This window comes from Onychostruthus taczanowskii, unplaced genomic scaffold (assembly GCF_017590055.1).
Source record: "Onychostruthus taczanowskii isolate IOZ18803 unplaced genomic scaffold, ASM1759005v1 scaffold5, whole genome shotgun sequence".
In the NCBI taxonomy this organism is placed as follows: Eukaryota; Metazoa; Chordata; class Aves; order Passeriformes; family Passeridae; genus Onychostruthus; species Onychostruthus taczanowskii.
The window spans coordinates 14097058-14121594 of record NW_024502568.1 but is presented as its reverse complement, the minus strand read 5'-3'; the positions used below and the strand labels follow the sequence as shown (position 1 = coordinate 14121594).

The window sequence follows — 24537 nt, the reverse complement described above, 5'->3', positions numbered from 1 at the left end:
TGACATAGACAATATTTTTAGAAGTTGGTTGGGGTTTTTTTTTCCATGGAAGATAATGAGGTTATAGTGCCCCATGGACACCCACAGTCTCCTGGGCAGAGGTGACAGCAGTCTTAGAAGGAAAGAGTTTCTACCTTGGAGGGAGAAAGCCTCCATGGAGCTAAGGACAGTCATGGGGTCCACTCCCAGCACTGGGGCTGCTTAACAGCTCTTTTCATGCTGGCTGTTCTCCCACAGGCAGAACAAGCCTTGGGAATACTCCCACTGATGATACAAAGGGGATGTAACTTTATTTACCTACAGCTTTCCCACTCTCCATTCTCCAACCTCCTTGGGCACAGACCTGGGCACACAGAGGCCCCAGGAGCCAGTGCTGCTGTTCCCTCCCCAAGGCCAGGTTTGTTCCCTCCCATGTGGGGCCCACCCTGTCACCAGCACAGAGATCTTTTCCAAAGATTTCCCACCTAGTTACTCATGGCTTAGCAGGTTCAGCTGAAGAGATCTGAAAAGGAAATCTGAAAAGGATCTTGCTTGAAGTGGCAGGGCTGCCAGTTGGCTTTAGCTTGCTGGGCAGCTGATCAGCACAAACATGTCAAACTTTGCTACATTAAATCAAATATTCCCAATTATGCAGTAAGTTTCCCACCATGTGTTTCTCTCTTTTGCATTACAGAGTCAGTGTTGCACCTTTGAGGGTGTCCCTACTTCCTTTTTAGACCTCTCTTGAAGCTCAGTGTGCTGAAGTCACTGTTCATGAAACAAACTATGCCCACACCAAAAGGTCAAATGCAACGAACCTGGTGCTCAAGTGCTGAATGTTGTTTGTTTGGACTGATCAGAATAGTTCTGAAGTGACTTACACCAAATTCTTCCTGTGCTCAAAACCATGTTTCTCCATAAGCCATGTTTACAAATGCCAAAAATATTTTGAACCAGGAGTTATGAAAGCCTGAAAGCACTTACTTATAGCGAGCTGTTTCAACATTGCAAATACTTGTATGTAGTTGAGCCAGGTCCTGCTGCTCACGAGAACAGCCTTCACCAGTCTGTCAACACTGACCTGACTTGTCCAAGAGAGAGCTCAGAAAATCAGTGTGACGTGGAGAGACCTTCAAAGTGCCACTGTACAAATATAAAGCTGGTGCAGGGCTGGAGGATGGTGAAATCTGGCAGGTACAAAGAAGTTTGTAACCATCTCCAAAGATTATATTTTTGTGGGTCATTTAATACTACAGAGACTCCCCATCCTTTGAAATCCATAATAATTCTGGAAAGGTAAAACACTTCATGTTTTTCTTAATATACTAAATTGAACTGTAACTTAAATGTCATAACATATTTTTAAGGATTATAAGAGTTCAGAATAGTTTTTGAACTGTTTTTCACTGGCTTTACCAATGCCAGGACAACAGGGGGTTCTTCAACAAAATTAAGTATCAGTCTATCATCCTCTCCAAACTTGGGAGTTTTTTTTCATAGTTTGCATTATAATATCCTGATCCATAATTTCATTTCCTTTCCTTAAATTGGACTTTCACTCATCCTTTCCATTAGTTCAGCTAAGGGACAGCAGTTGAGGAAAAGAGAGTATTTTATTTTACTTGTCTTAGAATTCCCTGGAATCAGTTTAGCGTGGTGAAAATGTGATTAATAAGTAAATAACAGTACTGGCACAACCAGAGGCTCTGTTCAGAAATGGCCTCATAGCTCCTGCTTTGATCCTGCCAGGTGGAGGTTCTATTTTAATACCTATATGTAGCAGAATTCATGGCCATGCCCTGATTTCTGATCTACAGAGCACAGAGAAATATTTCAAATTATCACCTCCAAGTGTTTTCAAAGCAGCACAGAGTGATTACCTGAAAAATAAATGGAATCTCTCAACGACTTCAGGGACTCAGCCAAACCACTGAAAAATCAGGCTTGTAGCATTCCACATGTGAATTCCCTGATGCTGTCTTGAAATCAGAATTAAAAGATAGGTGTGGGACTATCTTAAAAACACTCAACCTGTCTTTTCCTTGTCAGCTGGAAGCCATGAGTGCATGGACAACAATGGGCCATATTTCCACTAAGGGACTTTCCCTGGTGCATGACTGTTCCCAGAAAACCCTACAACAAAGCCCAGCCACAATCCTAGAGGCCTCTGTAGTAACCAACAAAAGCCAAGTTAAAGCAAAACTTCCTCTACCAACTACTCCAAATGAGTTCTTTGCCTCAAGAAGCATTAACTCTGGCTAATCCCATCCCTGCCTGAAAGCCTGAGTGTATCCCCAAAGGTGAGGATTTCAGGCCATTCACTTCACAGCATCCCTGTAAAGTAGGTCTGGTGGATCTTTTCTCTCCCTTTTTCCTCCCTGCAGTTCCCTCCTTCCATTATAAAAGAGGGCTCCTGCACAGTTGAATTTAAGGAAAACTTTCCCTCTGACTTGAGCAGAGCTGAGCAGAGCCAGCCAAGCTTTGTCCTGACACCACCTTCCCATCACCACCAGGAGCAAAGCCACAAGAGAGTCCTGCAGGGATAAGAGCAAGGTTTTACCATAAATGCAGCCCTACCTCTCATTCCCCATACCCAGCAAATGCTGAATTGGTTTTAAAATAAATTTCCTGAACAACCAAGTACTACTATTTAACAGGACCCGTGAGCACTTCTATAGCATTTTACAAATCACTGCATAAGTATTAATTAGACTTAATGACTCACATTACCTAATGAGATAATGAAAAACCCTGCAGCTCACAATATCTACTTCTATTTTCAGCAAGAGATGAAATAGATCTTGTAAAAGGATATTCTCTTCTAATTCCCTTCCTGCATATCCCTGTAATAATGTTGGAAAGTAATTCAAAGTGTGCAAGTCGTGGCATTTTTTTCCTTCTCAGTTTGCAAAGGCTAGTACAGTCTTTGCCACAAAACACAAATGCAGAAGCTCAGTGATAATATTTGTTCCTTAGGAGGCTTTCTATTGAAGGATGACTGGTGGGGGCTCACTTTTTGGTAAGGAGATGTGGATTTGCTGCCCGTTCTTTATGGGGAATAGCAACGTCTTTCTTGCTTTCTTTCTGGGTTGCCCCTGCCAAGGTAATACTCAATGGATTAAGTCTTGTGAAATAAATTCTGTAAATAGAACGTGGGCTGAGATCATTTCAACTCATTTCCCCTGCGTCCCCTTCCCGTCCTGGAAGCTGTCAAGCACAAGCAGCCTGCAAGCAGCCTGTTCTCCCAGTGTTAGTCTTGAGTCTCACTAGATGCATAAAACAGCTTGTTTTTCACATATTTTCTGTGTTGGCATTAAAAAAAAATTACAAGGAGGAGGGAAAAAAAAACCCCAACCCTTCTCAATTCCACCCATAGCTATAAAGTGGATACAGCTAATCTTGCAAGGGCACCAAACATTGCTCTGTTTGTCCACGTTTGAGCACTAGAAACCTATGTTTATGATGGAATTACACTTGAATCTGAAGGATTTTAAAGAAAGGAACTGAACCAACTGTGGGTTTGTAAACAAACACTATGGTTTTGACGTCAGCCATATCATTTCATGTGCTGGAACTGTTTCTATCATGTGGCCAGTTCCTGCCCCTGAAGAGTATCTAATTTAATTTAGATGTATTCACGATATGGGACAGCACATCAAGTCCAAGAAACTACAGGGCAACTCTGCAGGAAGGTCTGTGCTGGAAATATTGCATAAGCTGTACTTTGAAGGAGCAACAGAGACCTTTTGGCTGAAGGCAGAGAGGGGAAAGTGATGTCTGCAGTAGAAAAGGAAAGTGAGGGGAAGGGAAGTGTACGGAGTGGGCACTGCCAAGGGGAAGAGCTTTCTTTCTCCTGTAGAAATGAATTAGTTTGATGTATTTTTCTGCATTAACGTAATCCAAAAAACTCAGCATAACTTTTTCCAGAGCAATAAATCCTTTCCAGAGCTTTCAGGAATCCTTCCAACTTTGTTTTCAGTCTTTCTTGGGTTCCTCTCTCTGGTCTTTCTGTACTGGCCCTGCAGACAACCACCACGGAGCATAACTCATCCAGGAGCTCTTCTGTCAGGCACCACTGTAGCACCCATGGGATCACCCACAAGAAGCCCTCAGGTCCTGGTGACCCCAGGGGTGATGCAGAGCCCCAGTCCCTCCCCTGAGCACCTGGGCTGAGAACAAACACCCAGGTGGGGCTGGCACCTGGGTGATGGGAGAACAGCAGCAAGAGATCACTTTTTTGATAGTGACTGAAAAATGTCTTAGGTATCTATAGGTATTATGTTGCAGGTATCTAAGGGCACCAGTGTGGGAAAACTGCTTTTCACACAGAGCATGATTCTGATTGCTAAAAACCCCCCAACCTGGCATAAACTGAATTTAAAGGGATGCCCTGTGAGGTTAAAAAATTCTTTTTGGGCCTACATGTTTACCAGTTTGGGCCTTAAATTACATTAATTTCTCTAGAAATATATTTCAGTTAAGAGTATACCAACAATACAGTATGCTGTCTTATTTATTCATTTAAATGTTTTTACTAGACAGCATTTTCTACTCCAGTAGTTCTAATTCCCCAGGTTTCCAGAAAAGCCAGTTCCTCCCAGAAGTGGTGTTCCCAGAAGAGCTCTGTGCTGGGTACTCAGCTCTGGCTGTACACACACACTCCTCACCAGCATCCTCCCAACACAGCTACCCTCATTCCTACACATTTGGAAAGAAAGGAGGAGATGGTTCCCCTTGCAGTTATTTCACGCCACAGAATCCTGACTGATTGTTGAAAAAATATTTCTAATAAAAATGTAAGGGTTTTTCCAAGGAAAGCTAATGCTTTTTACCAAAAAAATATTTCTCAAAAACTTAAACTCTAGTTTTAGCCAAAAACACAAGACCAGCCTTAGGTGTAGGATTCCGACCAATACTACAAGACAATCACAGAAGTTATAACCAGCTGAGCTTGGTTATTTACAGTGGAAGTCAAGCTGCAATTCCTTCCTTTGATCTGTTTGTTGGCTTCAGGATTACATTTCCCAACCATGCTTTTTAATCACTGTAAACATCAGAGGTGAAGAATTTGGTGGAGAGAAAACTGGCTGCTTCTTTGTGTTTTTGATCAGACTGGGCTTTGATGCCTTCTCCTTCCCCATTCCAGTGCCTGAGCTTTATATGTGACACCAGCACGTGGCCTCAGGCTCTGGGATCTGCACATGGAGTGCCTTTCCTTGCCTACATCTCCATTCCCTGGGGGATACAGCCCCGGGGGTGATGCCCTTCCCAGTGACGAGGGGCAGGATGCCACACAGTAAACTGTGACAGGCCATGCTGTCACTCTGTCTCTCAGGGACACCTTCCCTCCCCAGCAAGCCTGGAAATTCACACTTGGCTTTTGCAAGACTCCTCGCCCATGAGTTTCTCTCTGCAGTGCTGGAAAATCTCTGGAGTCAAGAAAGCTGAGAATGGCTGGTGGGAATTCATGAAAGACGTGCCAGCACTGTGAGCAGAGAGGGAGGTAGCCACCTCTGAATGAGACACCAGGGGTACAGCAGGAGGCTTTCTGCCACAGGATGGAGCTCAGTGCAGGCTGCAAAGCATTTCTAGGAAGCTCCACAAATACTCAAAGCATCTGAAGCTCACTGCAGAGCCTGCACTGCCAATTGTGCCTCCAGGCAGATAAACTGCAAAGTGACTGGGGAAAAAAAATCTTGTAGGTGAAGGTCTTGATCATGTCTGAAAAAGTACAATACCCAAGAGAGTGGTGGGGGGAGAAAAGAGCCAGCTTTTGTAAAAAGTGAGCATGTGAACTCTGTGGCTTCGATTTTGTCCCACTTACTCTGCTCACCAGCTCTACAAAGTGTTTCTCACACAGAAGTGTATTTTTAACAACACGGAAAAGAATGTGCCAAAATTAGAAGCTCAAGCTACTTTTGCCCCGGGTAAATGGGAGGCAAATGCCATGTAAGAGGTTAAATGGCAAAGGAAGTATTTTAAATTTTTTTTTTAAACCAAAAATGGCCAAATTAGTATTAATGGGGCTGATCTTTCTGACTGCGAAATCTCACTGAATAAAAATATTTAACAAGAGAAATCCTCAGCGTTCTCTTCCACCCGAGCATCATGCACAACCAGAAACTGCTTTACCAAAGGAGTTAAAAGTTTTCTGCAATAATGCAGCAAATCACTCTATGCAACAAACACAGACACATGCTGTGGCAGTTTCCCCACAAGGTTCAATCTATGGGGTAAAAAAGTCTTGATTTATTATATAGCTTTTGGACAGTTGTGCATGAAAATTTGCCAAAGATCAGAATAATCAACTCTTTCACCCAGGCAGTTTTTTTATGAAAGAAAAAAGCACAGAATGGGTCTGAGCAAAATAAATAAAAATTCCACACTTTTAACCAACAGAACCTTTTGCGTCATTCAGAAATATTTACAGACATCCAGAATCTTTTATCATCAAAAAGACATTCTGGCCTTTCAAATTGCAACTTTTTCTTATATTTTTGTTCACTGAAGGCCTTTAAACCGGTGGATATCTCTAACTTTTGGCATCTCTTCATGTCATGTCAAATGCAGGAACTTTTAAAGCTGTTCCTTGGTATTTTTTTTCTCTTCCCTTGAAACATCTCTCTTTTGCTAAGCTGTCATCTGTGAGTTTTAAAGATAGCAGAACCCCATCTACAGCAGCATCCATCACATAAGTCATGGTAGCCATGCCTCAAAAATCAGTTTTTATCGATTGACTGGGCCTCTGGTGCCAATATGGAAATCTTCCAACCTGGAAAGGGCCGGCTGTTTTGATACAATTAAATACAGCCAGGAAGAGGGCTGCAAATGGAAACATGCATTAGCCATTCATAGTATACAAGCCTCTCTCAGAGCCCAGTAAAGTGCAGCATCCCTGCTTCCCTTGCTTATTTAATTAGCACACAATGAAGGCCACTGAATTTCCCTGCAAAAGGTGTTGCGTACTTTGGAGAAAAAAGAAAGGAGAAAAGGAGTTGCTTTTAAGTCCAGTCCAAAAAAATAGCTCCTTGGCTAAATGGCACTTTTAATAAAGACATTTCCAGTGTTTGTTTATTTATCAAAAAGCAGTGTTTCTCTCGGGTGTTTTGATTTTTATTTCTGTGCACAAGAAGGAGGAGAAAAAAAGGGCTTTACTAAGCAAGTCTTTCAGTGAGACACCAAATGATGGATAGTCAAACACAGAGTCTCCTGTAAACACAGAGGTAACCAAAAGGTATGAACTGACTCATAATTGTGTCAACACAGGTCGCAGACCCTTGGTTTATTTCAGCCTTCCTGTTTTTCACAGATTTCTTTTCACACTACACTATTTTTTTTAAGACACAGACTCTTTTCAGTACATCTTAGCGGGGTGCAAAAGCACACACGTTTTTACACCAAGATGTGGGCATCTACACACACATGTAGGCTGTACTGCCACAATTTCAACAGCAGCATTTTCCATCTATTGCTTATGGCTACATTAAACTAAGCTGTGCAGTCCATGACTGCTCTAAATCAAAAAGTCCATCCCATTCCTGCCTCCAGCCTTTCCCTGGAGGCTCTTGGGAAGCATCCAGAAGAGAGGAATACAACAAAACCTCAACAGCCCAGTGTTCCAGCTCATCCAATCCTCTAAGACTTGCTGTGATTTATTTTTTTTTTTTAACCTAAGTGGCAAGACTCTGTCTGATGGAAAATGCTGGGAGGAGGACAGCAGTAAAGAGGACTGTGACAAGCAGAACCTGCCTGTATTTTTCCTGATCTCTAAACAAATTGAATTAGGCTGTAGCTTTTTCCTTGTATAAAGTTTAGAACCATGGTTTGGGTTGGAAGGTTGGAAAGATCATCTAGTTCAAATCCCCCTAACAGACCTTCCACTAAAAGCCCCATCCACCCTGGCCTTGGAGGAAAAAGCCTTTCTGGGCTCTCTATTTCTGAACTAGCAAGTTAAGATATTGTTAGGGTAAGGGCTGATGTGCAGACAGCCCAAGACATTGAATCCCTGCAAGTCCCAGAGCAGGTGAAGGGCCAGGAAAGACATTCCAGTATATTCCCTGTGCAGACACTAGCCTGAAATCCTGAGATCCTTTTAAAGGAGTTGCAGAAAATAACAAATGAAGAAGGGTTAAAGCCAGGGAAATTGTTCTTCCTCAGCAGAAGCAGGAAGGGAAGCCCTTTAAGGCCAGAGTGCAGTGAGCAGTACTTGCTCCAGAGAGCACAGAGCCCAGGGCAGGGGATCTGCAATGGATCCAGAGCACACACATGAAAAGGACTTAGTGCCATAGACCCACCCACCCAAGATGTGTCAGACACCCTGTATGAGCCAGGAGAAGCTCAGACAACTGTTTCTCTGGGATGTTTCAACTTCAGAGATTCACTGAAAATGGCAGAGCCAGCAAGAACAAGTAACATTATTCAGGCTGAGCAGTGCCTTATTCCTTGTGCAATCACATCCAGCTCAACTCCACAAAAATCAGAGTTACGAACCAGGACTTGGACCTTATTTCCCACTGTGGAAAAGGCAGTTGCTAGAATTCCCAGCTAACAGGTAATCACTGTAGTGACTGAAACCAAATCTGCCCAGAGATCCCACAACGGCTCTTGCCTGGTTACGCCACCAAATCATTCACCAAAAAATGCAAAACAAATTACATTAGGGTGAAGCTGACACACACAAAAAATGCCAGAAGTAGCATTTCAGAAACAGAAATAATTGGCAGACTTAATTTTTTAAAGACTACTCATTTTAGGATAGTACACCTTTTTAAAGAAAGAACATTTCATCTGGAGCCATTTTCCCCTTTGGAAACCAAGGCTGACAGAACAATGGGGAAAATTCCCTTTACAAATTATAATATATTAAGTGAGATTTGCTTCCAGCAGGCTCTGTACCTTCAGAAATTGGTCAGGCTTTGTATGTTTGTCAACTGGGAAAAACCTACACTATTCTCCTGCCTCCCCTCTTCTCTTTACCTCCTTTTAGCTACAACAGAAGGCAAAGGAAGAAAATTTTCCTGAAGGAGACCATGAAAAGAGTCTTCAAAACATTACACATATTTTCTCTGCATAAACATGCTGTGGATTTCTAATGCAAATAGTGCCAGGGCACTGTCACTCAGACCCCAGGAGTTCACCCAAGTTAGACAAATTATGCTGCCCCTTATCTCAGTTGTTACAGAGTCTTGCCTTTCATTCATTTCTTGCCACTGGCTGGATTTTATGTGTAGGGGAGAAAAGAAGCCTCAAATGATGAAGTTAACCTCTTGTGGTGAGACCAGTAATCCTGGGCTTTCCAGGGGAGAATGCAGAAGGAGATAGCTACTAGCCTTGTCTGCCAAGGCAGCAGTCAAAAGAATGCTGAAATTTGGCATGTATGAGCAGGAGAAACGCAGTGCTATGAAAATGGACACTGCAAGCTCCCTGCCAAATCTGCAGCATTTGGCCCACATGAATAAAACAAATTAAGTTAGAATAAGTTTTTTCACATGTCCTGTAAAAAACCTCCATAAAGTTGAGTAGGGGATGGTGCTGCTGAGCAAACCTGCCTGGCAGAAGTCTGGCTGCTGCTCCAAACATCTTATCCACACTATAATTAATACTAAATTCAACTACAGGCAGCAAGGCTCATTTCCTCCCAGATAGGGAGATATCTACTAAAAGGGAATGCAGGATGTGATGAGGGGATTCCTTTCTGAATGTGTTTTTACAGCCACACTGGTAGGGACAGAGTGAAAGTCCCTGTCCCACATGCCAGGTATTGCCCAGCTGTGAAACCCCTTTGGGTCCTGGACCTGTGTATGGAAAACAAAGGACCTGGATGCTGCCAGCCCCATGCCCTGCCCTGCAAGTGCAGCATTCCAGCCTCTCCTGCCTGGTCCACAAACCCTGTTAGGATGAGAAAATGCTGAGTTTGCAAGGCAGCAACCACAGGAGGACCGTGCATTGCATGCCCACCTGTAAACTGACTCCCTGTAATGATGAGTGCCTTTAATGCCATTCTAATGAGCCAGTTCTGATAGAATGTTTTATTCATACTGTGCTTCCAAAGAAGGGAAAAGCTCTTACCTATTGTTCTTCGGAGATCTTCACACTGGCTAATGTGAGGGAACTTCAGGATTTCCTTCCACTTTTTGCTTTTGCCTTTGCGCTTCCCTCCACCCCCTGCAGAGAGAGAAATATCAGGATTAGATTGCTTTGGGGACACAGTTCCACCTGGAGTTTACCTGCCCAGTCACAATTCTTATGGATACCATTAATAATTAAAGCTGAGGGCTGATGCACAAGCAGATCCCTGAAGTGTTCAAGGAAAGGCTGAATGGGGCTCTCAGCAATCTGGTCTAACAAAAGATATCCCTGCCCATGGCAGGGGTGTGCAACTAGATGACCTTTAAGGTCCCTTCTAAGCCAAATCACTCTATGATTCTATGACACAGATCAAATCTTGACTTGTTTGAACTTAAAACAGACCAAGGAGGTGGCATCTGGCAGAAGATCAGCTCACTGAAAGTTAGTGGGCTTGTTGCCCACCAGGTCCAGCTGAGATGACAGTGCTACCTCCAGCATCACCTCTTCCCCAACCAAGAGCCACTTCACACAAGTCGAACAATCTGTAAAATTACAGTTCACACCTTTTCAACACAGATATCCCCCTTCTGGTTTTGGGACAAGCCTTGATTCTATCCCAAAAAAGTGCTGAAAAACTGAAAAATTCAAATTGAATTCCTGCCATCCCCTCCCACCCTCACATTACATATCCTGCCAACATGGCACTACTGCTGCTCTTACACACTCTGGTCACTGCTGCTTCCACAGGAGAACTGAAGGAGAAAATTAATGGCTTCAAGAGGAAAAAATCACTTATTGGTTCTTCTTTTTGTTCTGCTTGGAGACACTGTGCAGCCAGTGGAGGAGGAGCATCCCCCTGGACATGAGAGCCCAGATGCAGACTGGGATTCTCCGAGTCCCTGGATTTACTGCAATTCAGTCCCTGAACACAAAACCTGATCCACTTGAGTCTATTTTGCATGCACTGGCATGCTGAATGACTAATTCTGAGCTGAGTTAATTCTGTAGAGGGGTTGGTAGAGTCACAATTGTAGATTGAGAGTGTCTGGGGTCCTGCATGACATTACAGGCTAAATTAGGAGAGCACTGACTCAAGAAGTAGCAGACCACCAGAGAGAAAACAAGAGCCTCAGAAAAAAATCACAAGTATTGCTCTCTGTGGGGCATTTCTGATCACACAATGTCACCTTTGGCACAGAAAAGCTGCTTTTGAATCCCACCTTTTATTCATTTGCTTTTGATAGCCAATGGTTTTGCCATCATAGAGTCTGCCTTGAATTACTTTAAACTTATTGACAGGAACTGATTGTGTTTTTGCAGTATGTAATGCAGCTGAGATATCTGCACTGGCCATGCAGGAACCAGCTTGTTTGGACTTTCAGGAGCACATCCCTGCTCTCCTTTCCAGGAATGAGACTGCAGGAAAGCACAGACAGCTGCGACTGCCTCTCCACCACACAGTATTCTGCAACACAGACATACCCCTTGAGTCTGTAATGAATTCTGCCCCAACCCCCCCTCTTCAGGGCATCCCAGCCACTGCTGCTGAAGTCATTTCCTCCCCCATCCCTCTGCCCACAGCTTGTCTTGCTCTCTTGGTCTTGCATGCTGAGGCCTTAGGTGAACTACAAAGTGCTTTAAGCATTTTGTGGGCCGGGGTGAGCACTGTGATCATCTGTTCACCAACTTCTGGAGCACATCTGTTCCCAGATGGCTCTGCTCTGGCTGCCAGTGGCCACAAAGGGTTGGATTCAGCAACTCCAGGGGTCTCCATTGGTTTTCATGTCCCCAAAAGCCCACTCCTGCCATCCTGCACAGCGGCTCCTGCATGCCAGGCTGCCACCTCCACTTGCTCCTCTTTTCCTTCTCTTCCAGGGGCATTTTCCTTTGTGCTCCTGCCCCTATGCCTCATCACACTGTACTCACACTTCTCTCCCTGCACCCTCCCTCTCATACTCCTCTGGGAAAATGATCCTTCCACCAGGAATTCCTGCTTCCTTCTCTCTTCCAGTCATTCTTTATGGCTGCATTTTCTTCTCTGAACCATTCTTCCCTGAACTTTTCTTCTCTTTGTGTTCTTCCTCACACTCATTTATCTCAGAATCACAGTATCCTACAATACACTGAGCTGGAAAGGACACATCAAGATCTCAAAGTCCAACTCCTGGCCCTGCACAGGCCACCTCAAGAAACACACCTGGGCCTGAGAATGCTGTCCAAATGTTTTTTGAACTCAGACAGGTTTGGTGCTGTGAGCCGTTCCCTGGGGAGCCTGTTCCAGTGCTCAGCCACCTTCTGGGTGAAAAACCTTTTCCTGATACCAAACCCAAACTTCATATGTGCCTCATTTCTGGCTGCTGCCACTGCAGCACCTCTGCCCTTTCCAAGGGCAAGACAGAGATGCTGCCTGGGGCAAGCAGGAGCTCTCTGCTCAAGGGATGTGCAGCTGCCTGGGGAGCAGTGCCTGCTCCAACAGTATTTCCAAACACTTCTGGACACAGCAGGCAGTGGGGGTCAGCCACATGAAACCATCCTTTAGGCTGAATCTGCTCAGCACTGGTACATCTTCACCCACTGAAGGTAGGCACCAGCACTGGAGATTCCAGAGCACACCTGCTTCTCCAGCCACCTTGACAGAAGTCCTCCCAAAAAGGCTCCATCTTTAGCAGCATCAAGCAACACAGAATACTGCAGAACAGCCCTTTGCTCTAAATGACAGCTCCGAGATTTGTGCAGAGGTGATATGATTCTGGGCCAGAACATCTTTAAAATCCATTCAATGTAAAATATGTATTGATGTATTTACATGGCATGATGTATTCCTGACATTAAATTTCCATCAAAACTAGGGAAGGGCTCTGCGGTCCCCCGTTACAACCGTGATCAATACAGCCAGCATGTTCCCTTCTCTTTTGTGGCTATCCTCCAAAAATAAGCAGCCCTGCCTGATGAATCATTTGCTCTTAGCTGAGTGTGAAGCAGCGTTCCTGCTTTGCTTGTGACGTCTTTATGTTAAAGATTCTGATCAAGTGCTTTAATCGACCTGACCTTTCCGCTCCCAGCTTTTCTTGTGGAGCCAGCAGTGTTTGCTGGCTCCAAACGTTAATTCTGGGGGGTTTGAAGGACATAATGCAGTGAGGCAGCTGAGACACAGTAAATTGTCTAGCAGAGCTAAAAGCTAAAAGGGGAGGTTTCTCTGAATGGGTCACGGTGCAGGTTGCAGAGGGAAGCTTTTCACACGTTGCCTCAATCGCTGCCTTTGCACCCTCTAGTCTGTAGAATTTGCATTCTTCAAGGCAGTTCTCAGGGCAGGACTTGACAGACATGCCATGTTTGAAATCTAAGTTCCATCATGCAGTGTTGGAGGGTCTGACTGCTTTAAAATTTTGCTTTGCTGCTGACAACCGAAGGTGAGCTGCCAGCAGCAGCATGAAAGCTCAGCCCCGCTGCCTTGCCTGCACTCAACAACTCAGCATTTGCAAACTGAGGGTTGAAGCTAATTCTCTAACACGTCAACCAGTCCTGCAGGAAACAAAAGCATTTGCTTTACATCCTACCTACTGAAAAATACATGGCATTTTTTCACATCATCTCGTGATGCTGCATGGCAAATCTAGCTCTGATCTCTGCCTGTGAGGAGAGAGACATAACCAGAGGCACACATGTAAAACATCTGCCAGCAGGAGCTACCCTTAGCCTAAAGTGCCTACCTTTTATTCCCCTCCATTATTCAGGATATACTTACTTTCCTAACACCACGAGAAAACAGGAAAACACCTGCATATTATTAAGCCAGTGAGATATTAAGTGGCTTGCCCAAAATTAAAAGAGAAATTAGAGACAGAGGATGGAGCTGAATATGAAGCTGAAGAAGCCAAGGCTTTGAGTCTCTTTATTCTGCTAAAGACAGCATCAAGCCATGCTCTTGCTCAGATGTTTGAAGATTATTTACAGCACAGAGTAAAACATATTGTTGGATGAATTTATTCCAGCACCACACCCATAGCATGCTCCATTTGTGCCTCCAGCCACCATGCAAGGTGGATTTTAAGGATGGATGATCTGGCTTCCTACTGCTGCTCTGTTCTTGCCCAAGCTGATAAGACAGCAGCACATCCCATGCTGCCAGGTCTGGCTAACCCAAGACAGCCAAGTATTCCATCCAACTGTATTAATTGCAATCTAGTTAATCCACAGATCACTGGAGGATGACTACAGCTTCCATCTTCCACTTCACAACACCACCTGGGTTGTCACCCGAGGCCTTCCCAACAACAGTAGAGAGCTCTGTGGCCTCAGCATGCAAGGCTTGATTACACAGTGAAAGCAGTGAAACAAACTCCAAAAATATTAGAAGTCAGAAAAATCATGGTTGGTGTCCTATTTCCACCCACAAGATGTTTATGTTTCTTCTCTTCTTCCTCTTGCCACCCTTTCTCTCCTCTGTCCCAGGGAGGTGTCTGAAGCTATGTGTTCTACATGGAATGTCATGTTAGAGTAAAGTCTGGCTAGTACAGGATGGACTGCAGGCAGCTTAGAGGAAGATCTTGGAAAACTGTTTTTGAAGTATTTGAAAAACATTAAATTTGTTCCATATTCTGTTAATTACGTATGGCTAATAAAACATGAAGGTGTATGGCTTCCAAACAATTTCTTCTCCTTTTTTAGCATCTGTGCTACTTAGAATCAGGCTGTTCTTATCCTGGTTAACACCATGTTGAATGCCCTCATGTCTCATGTGGGTGTGAATACCAAAGGTTAGCTGTGTATTTGTGAAGGAAACGAATACTAATTTTAATCTTGTTTTCCTAGAGCACCTGGTCCTAATGAGACAGCATGAATAAAACTTACCAGCCCATCATTTTCCCCTAGGAATTTTTCATGTCTAATACATTCAGCCTCTAAGGCAAACAGTTTCACCCTTATTAGCTGGTTTCATGTGGAAGTTCTCCCAGGTTCACTATTCTTCTTTCCTATTAGTTCCACCTATGCTCAGCTGTACTAGCAAATATCACTGGCTTGTTTTTAAAGAATGAAAGACTACATGCTCTCTGCCCTTCATCCTGCCTCTCTCCTCTGGGAAAGCAGAAAAAACCCCCAGGAACCCTGGTTTATTCCGAAAAGATCTCAGATGACACTCCTGATTTAACCTGTGCTTAAAACAAGCACTTACAAGACCGTCAGGAACCTCTTTATGAATCCCCTCCCGCCAGCCCAAGGAAAATGCCATGAGTATGAGGGCCGGATTTCCGAGAGCAGCTGGGTGTCCATCATGGGGTGCAGTGCCTCTGCAAACCAGCCTCCAGAGGCTCTCTTTTATCAGATACAATAAAAAGTCCACTGCAAGCCCCCAGAAGAGAATCGCGTTACACAGCTCCTCTTATCGACGCTAATCTGGTTTTATCTCCCGCAGCCTTTTCTGATGAGCGCGGCTCCGGAGAGTCACAGACCATGATGAGGGTTTTGTGCCCACCTCCCCTGCTGCCACGGCACATTTGCTCACAATGCTGCTACAAATACCTAAGCCTGACAGCCACTGTGTAAAACACCTCACTGCTTTTTGGGAATGAAGAGCAGATGTGCTCCATCCAGAACCGCACTGATGGGAAATTCACAAGCAAAAGCACAAGCAGAGTCAGGCTGGCTTTGCAATCTGAGGGCTAAATATTTTGTATACAACTGGCATCTAAAGTATTATTAACCTTGGCTTACAGAAGCCAGTGTTGGTAAACAGGAATATCAGCCTGTGCTTTAAAGAAGAGATCAGGTAATACTGCAAATACTGATAAAATGCTGAAACATGACTTTACCAACACATTTTTTATGTTAATAATAATAATAATATGCTTTAGTAATATCAACTGCCCTGAAGGGACAGAGAAAGCTAAGGCATTAGTCTTTGAAGACTGATCCTCAGGGCTGAACCATCATATGTCAAGGCCATTTTGTTACTGCCCTAGGAATATAAAGGAGTCTTTGCACAAGCTACCTTCATGCCTGGTCAGAGCACATTGAAAGGACTCAACTAAACTTAAAAATCAAGCCTTTAATTTCTTCTCTAAGTCTTAAGTAGGCATGCCAGTTTGTGGCATTCTCCACACAACTCTGCTTACATCCTCCACTGGATATTTTTAATGCATCTTTGAGATTATTTGAACAAGTTTTCTTTGGGTTTTGTGGGTCAGTTCACATATATTGGGTTTACATTTCACTGCTATGCTAACAGAGAGTTGCTTGGTCACAAATTTCCCTGGATGCAGTTTAATTTCCCCCAACATAAACACCTGTAGTTTGTCTATTATGGTATCTCTCTTTTATACCTTGCATTTAACTGCATTGTGTTTATGTGAAGCTGATAAATGAGCAAAAAGAGATTGTTGGCTTTTATACCACTAACAAAAAAAATCATCCAAAAGATACAAATTCTATGGAAGATTTACAATCTATTAAAAACCAAACAAACAGTAAATCTTACAAGAGTAAAGCTAGCTATAATCTAAAACAGTAAAATTGAGAAAAGCCCAAAATGTCAATTTCCTATTCTTGACCTCAAAGTAAACAAGGCTACTGGCACAATCCCAGGCATTTTTGTTGGGTTGAGAATGCACTACCATGTACTGGCTGATTCAACATATCTGGGGGACTGTCTGGGGACTGTTGAGAGGTCTTCTTCATCAATAGTGTGGATAACATAAAAAAAACCCCTGTAACACCTCCCTATCAATGATTACTATGGGAGACCAAGCTATTGAACAGAGTTGTTGAGATTCAAGGTTATCACCCTGCTGAAAATATTAAATCTCTCAGTGGACCTTTCCTCCCAACGGCAGCTGAGACAGTATTTCAAAGTTCTACAAAATTCTGATGTAAAGACATGAAACCATTTCACTGTGATAACATTTGAGTCATCTCAGTTCTCCAACGTCAAAACATTATCATAGAACATATCAAATACAGTGCTAAGATATCACTGGAACAAAATGGGTATGGTAAATTGACATTCTTTACTTTGTTAAGAAGATGTTTCTATGTTGTCAATAAGAAGGTAGAAAAAGCGAATCATCTTTTCTTTTAAGCAGACACTTTCCTGCAAACCCTTTAATTTTTGACAAAACTTCATTCTCTGAAAGGAAGATTCTTTTGTCAGAAATGTTCTCAACTGTCACATGCTCTGAAGTACACAAGAATTAAATAAGGAATGTGGTCTCCCCATAGCTGAATGTTTGAGTGACTCTAAATTCCCACATTTCTTACCAATTCCCTCCAGTTAATTTGCACAGCTGTGAGTTACACTGACTGTAAGAGACCTCCTTCCCATTCTACCAAAGGAAGAATGCAAATCCCTGCTCCAGAAATCCCTCTTGAATAGGGCTTGATAACATCTTTCCAGGAAGGAACTCCTCTTTAAGCAATGGCTTTTAAACTTATGACCTGTTCTATATATTTATTACCCTGTTTAGCAACATGCACGCAAGCTACCAACCAATGCCTCCAAACCCAAACTTGCAAATGCAATGTGGGGTGGTCCAGTGCATGGTCAGGATGATGATCTTTGTGGTTGCCTTGTAATTCAGGATATTCTATGGGTCTGTGAACTCATCCCCCACCCACAGTCCATGCATTGCCCACAGAGACTGCCCAGGAGGATGTGTAGTGCTCCTGGATACAGCTGTGATCCTCAAACAGCCCAAATGCTCTCAGGGCTGGCCCCTAAACCCAAAACACCTTACAGGAACTCCTGGATCCTAGTTAGACACTGAGGTAAGTGAGCAGAAACCTAAAAAGCTCAGCTGATTTGCTGATCCGTAACATGCAGTTCTGGTGTTTAGCAACACAACAGCACAATGTGCAGCACGAGACAGGCAGGAGGATTGCAAGGAAACCTGCCTGGTACAGGCAAATACATGGGGCTCAGCTCTCCTGAAAAATATGATGCCAGTTCCAGAGGAAGAACATGCAAAAAACCCAGCCCTGAGCAGGAAACGATGTGGGCTCTGTCTGTCCCTGTCAAAGAGCTGTGTGGGCTTTTTCTCCTGCAAATAGATCTGCAGTATCTAAAAAATAACTTAGCCTCTGTGTTCCTGACATTTGAGTCTTATAAGGAGTATTTCTGAACTGTGGGGAGGAGATCCAGCTGGAGGGGAGGTGAGAATTCAAGTGTTCCTATCAACAGTCTATAGCCAAGCTCTGAGAATTATGTTCTATTCTGTTTTTTTACCCTCACCTAAACAAACTTACCAACAAGACTAAAGAAAATATTTTTTGTAAACATCACGAAAAATTAATAGCTTGAGACTAAAACAATAGCTTGTTTTATTAGGCCTGGCTAATTAATCAGTTCCACCAAATTGGTAGAATTGGTAAAGCTTTGAGACATTCTGACAAGAACCCAGAAATCCACATGTTAAAAATGGTGAAAATTAGGCTGGGAACCTCCTTAGTACATGTGTCTGGGCTGTAGTGCCAGAATTCTTTTAGGGGAATTTCCCTTCTGTGACACCTTTTGCTTCCAGGGTCAGCCAGGAAGAAAAGTACAGCATCACAACACGTCCCAGACTAGGTCATGCTCTATTTGGGATCAGGATCAGACACGTTTTTCTTCACCACAAAAGCAGATAACTACCATCTTCCTTGCTCCCCGTGGTCAAGCAACACACTAATTTCTCAGACATATTCATAAAACATAAATTAAACCCTAGATACATGAGGTAACTTCAAATACACCATAGGGCAATGTGGAGAGGGGGTGAAACCCCCCTGAAATGCCTGGTTACAACGAGCATTTGCCATTTGCAGTGACTGACTGGCAGAGGGGAAGAGGTGTGGGCACAAGCATTGATTTGGAGGAAGGAGATTCTATGTGGCTGCCAGGGAAAGCTGTGAGAGGGTGCACAGGATGATGCAAAAGGACATGGCCAGCTTTAGGGGAGACTTCCCCTTCCCTTAGCTACAAAGCCTGGCTTTGTCCCCATCATCTTATCCAAGGTACCAACAGCTGTTTTCTGTGGATGGTGCTGCTAGATCTCCCCTGAAACCACAGAAAACATCCTTTTTATAAACCACTGACAGCCCAAGACGTGATGGTAACAGTATTGTATGCGTCAGCTTTTGGGATCATTATTGTAAAAGGTTACAGAAGGGATTTGGGTTAATGGAGGTAATCTGTGATTATCTGATGCAACAGATTGCTCTGCCAGTGACTCATTCCTTCTGCCACAATATACTGTGGGCTGCAGCTGCAAATAGAGAGCAGGATGGAGTTGGCTCCCAAGCTAAGACTGTCCCTGCTGTCTGGAGAAAACCCTACAAGAAGGGGTGCCAAGGCATTGCAGGTGTGTGACAGCCTGGCACAGCTTTCCTGAGGGGAGTGGGCTGCAGAAGTGTACTACAGTCACTCATTCAGGGGTGTTACTATAGCTACCAGTTGAAGGACTCAACACAAAAAGCAGAACTAAAAAAAAAAAAAAAAAAAAAAAAAAAAAGAAAGAAAAAAATTAGGAGGTGGAAGACAAAAAACAAGAGAACTTGCAGAGCATTGCAGAGCAAAGGCAGAGGGTTCCTCTGATTAGCTAATGAAGTGCTTCAAAAGCAGTGACTGAAAAATGAGGCTTGAAGGTTGCATGGTGTAAGCGTCAGATGATGCAAGCAGCTGGCCCAGCTCGGCTGCCTCTCCCACCCACCCACCCGGCTGTCTTAATAAACACAAAACAGAGCTCTGTGCCAGCCATGGATTAACTATTTCCTCATGGCTCACACAGTCCTGCCTCTCACTGCAGCCCTGTGGCCACAACTAATACAAGGTATTGATTTGGGCCATCAGCCCGCCCCGAGAGCAGCGTGGCAGCAAAGATCCTGCCACCAGGGACTCCAGGAGAGAGCAAAAGCTAAGTACTGCCATAGCCTGGAAGATGAAGCAAGAAGAATAAACAACACCATGCAGCCATCCCACACCTCCCAGTGGAAAGCCCCTGCCTCTGGTCTGGATGCCCAAGGTAGCCCAAAGCATCAAAAGCAGCTGTAGCCAGGGATGGGCACTTCTAATATGTCCATAAATCTACATAAATGTATGATTCCCACTCACGTGCTTTCCTGACAGCCAGCTGCTCCCTTTGCTTGCTGTTATCGTCACTCAGAGATTAATGTCGCTGCCTGGGACAGCTTATTAGCAATTTTTATTACAAAGCGTATACATTTGGCTGGTGGTGGGCAAGAGCTAAGCCTTTGAGTAAATAAAATACCAGGACATCTCAGAGGGAATGACAGAGAACAGATATCTGTGGGGTCTTTACCCTGGCTCTGAAAGCCAATAATGGCAGGGGGTCAGAGATCAGCAGCTTAATTGTCCAGTGAATTAATGGCGACGAACGCCTGTTTCCCCTCTTGTTAAAACTGACACCAGATATTTCAGAGAAAGCAGAAGCATACTTGGCTACAAAGGAATGTTTTGAAGGCTGAGGCTGAGATGGTTGCCAGCCCAGCCCGTCAGAGCAGCGCAGGTCAAACGGAGTCACCGTAGGAAACTGCTGCTGACTCCAGCACAAACCAGAACCTTCTGGGCCCAGTCGAGCAGACACAGATTACTCTGCTCTCTTTGGAAAGAAACATTGCTTGCTTGTATTTAATAAAAAAGTCATACCTAGAGATTTGAATATACAAACATTAAAAAAAAAAAAAAAATGGGAGGAATGCGAATTGCACCATAAAAATCAGCCTGCACTTGTTTCCTCTCATTTTGAGGAAAAACAGAGAGCAACAGGGAAAAAAAATATACCAGAATATATTTAAAAATTCAAAAAAATTCTGTACATCTTCCCCCTCCAGAAAATGTCCTTCTTTCATTGTCCTGCACAACCCTGGTTCAACAATGCATCTCTTGGTGGAAATTGTCATCATGGGAGGAGTAAGGAAACTGGAAAACACATGGGGACCACTTTTACCCAGTTACTGACATTTTCTGAAGCTGCCTAATACTTTTCTATCGAAACAACTTCCACAGGGAAGAATGAGGTCTACTTATTTATTTTCTTACAGTTGCTCAATCTCATTGCAATTCAGATTTTCATGTGTAGCTGTAAGAAGAAGGATGAAAGCTTCCCTTTGTTTTAAGGTGGTTATGTTAGCTTTGAGCTGTTGTGAAAGAGACTGTAGGGCACATCTTTCCCCTTCATCTGAATACAGGTGGACCCCTCTGGTGTTTAATTTAAGCTTCACAAACAAGGAACAAGCATTTTCTGAATATTAAAAAACAGAGTCTCAACCTACAAGTCAGTTTTTGAGAAGCATAATGTGACTTCTTACGTGGCAAGTAATCCCCCTCATTAGGGGACATGCTGATACCTTTAATTAACAGTGGTAATATATAACCTGTTAACAAGGATGCATAACCCTGAATTAGGTGACTAAAGTCTAAGTATTCTTTCAGCAGTGTTTTCTACAGGGGTCATGATGCCTGTAGAACAGCCACACTGGTTTTCAAGTCAATCTATGTGCTCAGTCTCTGGCTGAGCTAATTATAATGGTGCCTTCAGCATCACTGTCTTTAAGTGTCTGCCAGCACGTCCCTAACAAACCACCACGTCCATGTTTTCCTAGTCCAGACAGAAGAGTCTGATTATCAGGTCAGAGTTCATTAATCTCCACGGCCAGGCTCCCATCCCACATGAATCCAGTTTGCTGAACTTCAATTACCAATGGAGAAGTAACAAGACATCATTGAACAGTGTATTTGTTTGCTTCTTGCTGCTGCCCCTAATCAGTACCTGGGGGAGGAAGGCTGCTGGGTCCTCAAAGGCTAAAAAGACTTAACATGGTTCTAAGGGCTAAGGGAGGCATCTGGCTCAGCATTTCCAGTGTGAGGATGGTCTGACCTTCACACGGGCACCAGACAGCTGTCCCTGCAGGCCCCATGGCCCCTGTCCTCCCAGCTGAGCAAAACCAAGAGAGGGGCTTTTGAAAGGCCTGTGAGCTGCAGTCTGGGGAAGGGCAGTGGTCAGCGTGCAGCTCACACAACCTGTAACAGTGCTGGTGGTACAGAGCACAGCACTGCAATGCCAGCAGCACGACTGGCTGTAAAGTCAATTGCATGGAGTGTGATTCTGATAAATGAGGCCTGTGCACTGCTTGTGTGGCACTTGGAGTCACTCTAGAGCTGAACAGATCTACAAGGAAGTCACAATCTCTGCAGCAAGAAACACTTTCTGTTCAGGTGCTTTATGAAACCCATTTTTTAGGGCTTGCTATCATCGTTCCTTGTCGGGTGTCAGGGCAGAGAAAAGAAATACAGCTATTGCTTTAGATAATATTCTGATTTTCAAACTCATGAGAGAAAAACCACAAGAAGCAAGGCAGAAAATCCCAGCCTCCTTATCTCATCCAAGTGTCCCAGTGATGACGCCACATGCTCTGCACTGTGCTGAGCAACACAGCAGCAAACACTGATCTTCATGTCTAAGCATCTAAGCCCAAGTGGCCCATGTGCTATTTCAGCACCTCATGGGACCATTCTGGGAGATAATGTAATTAATATTATCTTGGCGACAGCTATTTACCACATCCCACTGGGAAACTGCAATCTGTGCTTGTGGAACTTGAACCCAATTAATACCCACTTCCTACCAGCTTCAGGTGTCTCCTAATTTGAAGACACATTTACAGACAAAACAGGTCAGTAACTCTTTCCAGTGAGCCAAACAGCATCTTAATCACTCGTGTTTAATAGGAAACAAAGGACTGAGCACTGATAAAGTTCACCATTATGCTTTTGAGGAAAAGAAAAGTGACTACAGAACAATCTGATAACAGGAGAATTTGCTTCCTGTGCAACTTGATATTTATAAACCCTCTCAGCAAGGGGGCAAAAAGGAAATAATTTCAGCTGGCTGAATTTAACATTCCAAAGCACATTTTAAAATGACAACACAAACAGGACCCCAGCTGAAAAGAGTGCTTCTGGGAAAAACATGCAGAAACAAGAGGAGGCAGGGAGGCCAGGGCTCCTGGCACAGGCTCTCCGGGTGCCTGGGGACATTCCAGCACCTTGCACAGCACGGAGCCACCCCCAGCCTCCCCAACAGCAGCAGGGGACAGGTGCCAGGGCAGCAGGTGGAAGCAGGATTATCCTGGCTGTGCTTTCCACCTTTGATGGAAGGACTGACTGGATTTAACAGCCTCCCTCTGTCTCCAGCAAAGATACAAGTGCTTCTACAGGTATGAAGACATGGGATTTTTTTCAAGGGAAAGGCTAGACTTTCAATCTTCTAAGATCTTCAGTTATTTTCTCTGCTTTTCTATAGTTAATCCTCTTGAAATGCAGGCTGTGATTGCCCTAAAACCTGTCTCAAGAGCAGAACTAGTTCTCAACCCCAACAGCCTCAAGCCCAGCACCTACAACTCCAGCTGATTTTATCAGGAACCACAAATTCCAGCAAGCCCTTCAACAACCCCTTTGTGAGAGGGAGAGATAAGGACCTGAACTGAGGAGTGCCCTCTGCACAAAATTGCCAGTGCAGAGTATTTCTGGAGTAAGTGCTGTTTTCCAAGGCTTCCTGGTATGGAAGTTTTTCATGGGAGTATAACGTGGCAGATGTGGAAGAGTGCTTACAGTGAGAATAAAAATAAAAATAAATTATTTGTATTTTATGCCTAAAAAGGCAATGTTCTAAATTATTAAAAAAGAAATGTTTATCTCCCAGAGGCAGAAAAACAATTTTGGGGGGGAAAAAAACCCAGTAGAAGGTGCAGTTATTTTGTTTCACATTTTCCACATTAGTAGATGACAAAGCCATTTGCACTTTGCTGCCTTGGCTTCAGATTATCAAGTAAAAGATTTCTGAGTTGCTTTTGAAGTACATAAATAAAAATAATAAAACCAACACAACCCTTGGCTTTTCAGCAGTGCCCTCTACTTAAAGACACAAAAGCATTTTTCAAACAAAAATAGGGAAAGCTTTTCCAGCTTAAAGATTAATTTTGCCCTCACATAAATTAGCATGACTTTTACAGTCGTGTTGAGGCACTCCACATGTGCAACTGGGAAAAGAAATTATCACAGGCAGTTTAAATGCTCAGCTTTAATTAGGAGAAAGAAAGCCAAAATAAAACCAGACTCACTCTTCTTGAAAAGTTTTCCAGTTGATATTGTCAGAAGACATAAGAAAGCTAGGGCTAGCAGGAAAAGCATTCTCAAATTTGTTTTAAGCTGCCCAGCTGTGGAGAGAGAACACACACAGGTGTGGATCCCCTCCATCAAAGGGCTGGTCACTTGTCCAGGGGGTTGCACATCACCTTCCTCCTGCTGAGAGAACAAGCAGCTGGAGAGAGCAAGAAGATCTGCTGAGAAAAGCCTGACACTCGCCCTTTACCAGACACCGAGGATCCAATGGCACGGATGTTTAATTACTTCCACTGCTCACAGGACAACTTAGCATTTGCTTTTCTGCAATGCCTGGGGGGCCAACAAACTCAGGACCTCTTTGTACGAGGCAACACATG

General features: G+C 43.8%; 1 protein-coding gene across 2 annotated transcripts in view; it reads right to left on the bottom strand.

Annotated features, from left to right (window-relative positions):
- GRK5 (G protein-coupled receptor kinase 5) overlaps window positions 1–24537 on the bottom strand; it is a 156629-nt gene that overhangs the window by 84071 nt on the left and 48021 nt on the right. For both annotated transcript variants that reach the window (XM_041415749.1, XM_041415750.1), the window contains exon 2: window positions 10048–10143. In XM_041415749.1, coding sequence (XP_041271683.1) covers window positions 10048–10143 — 96 coding nt within the window. The remainder of the gene's footprint in view (window positions 1–10047; window positions 10144–24537) is intronic.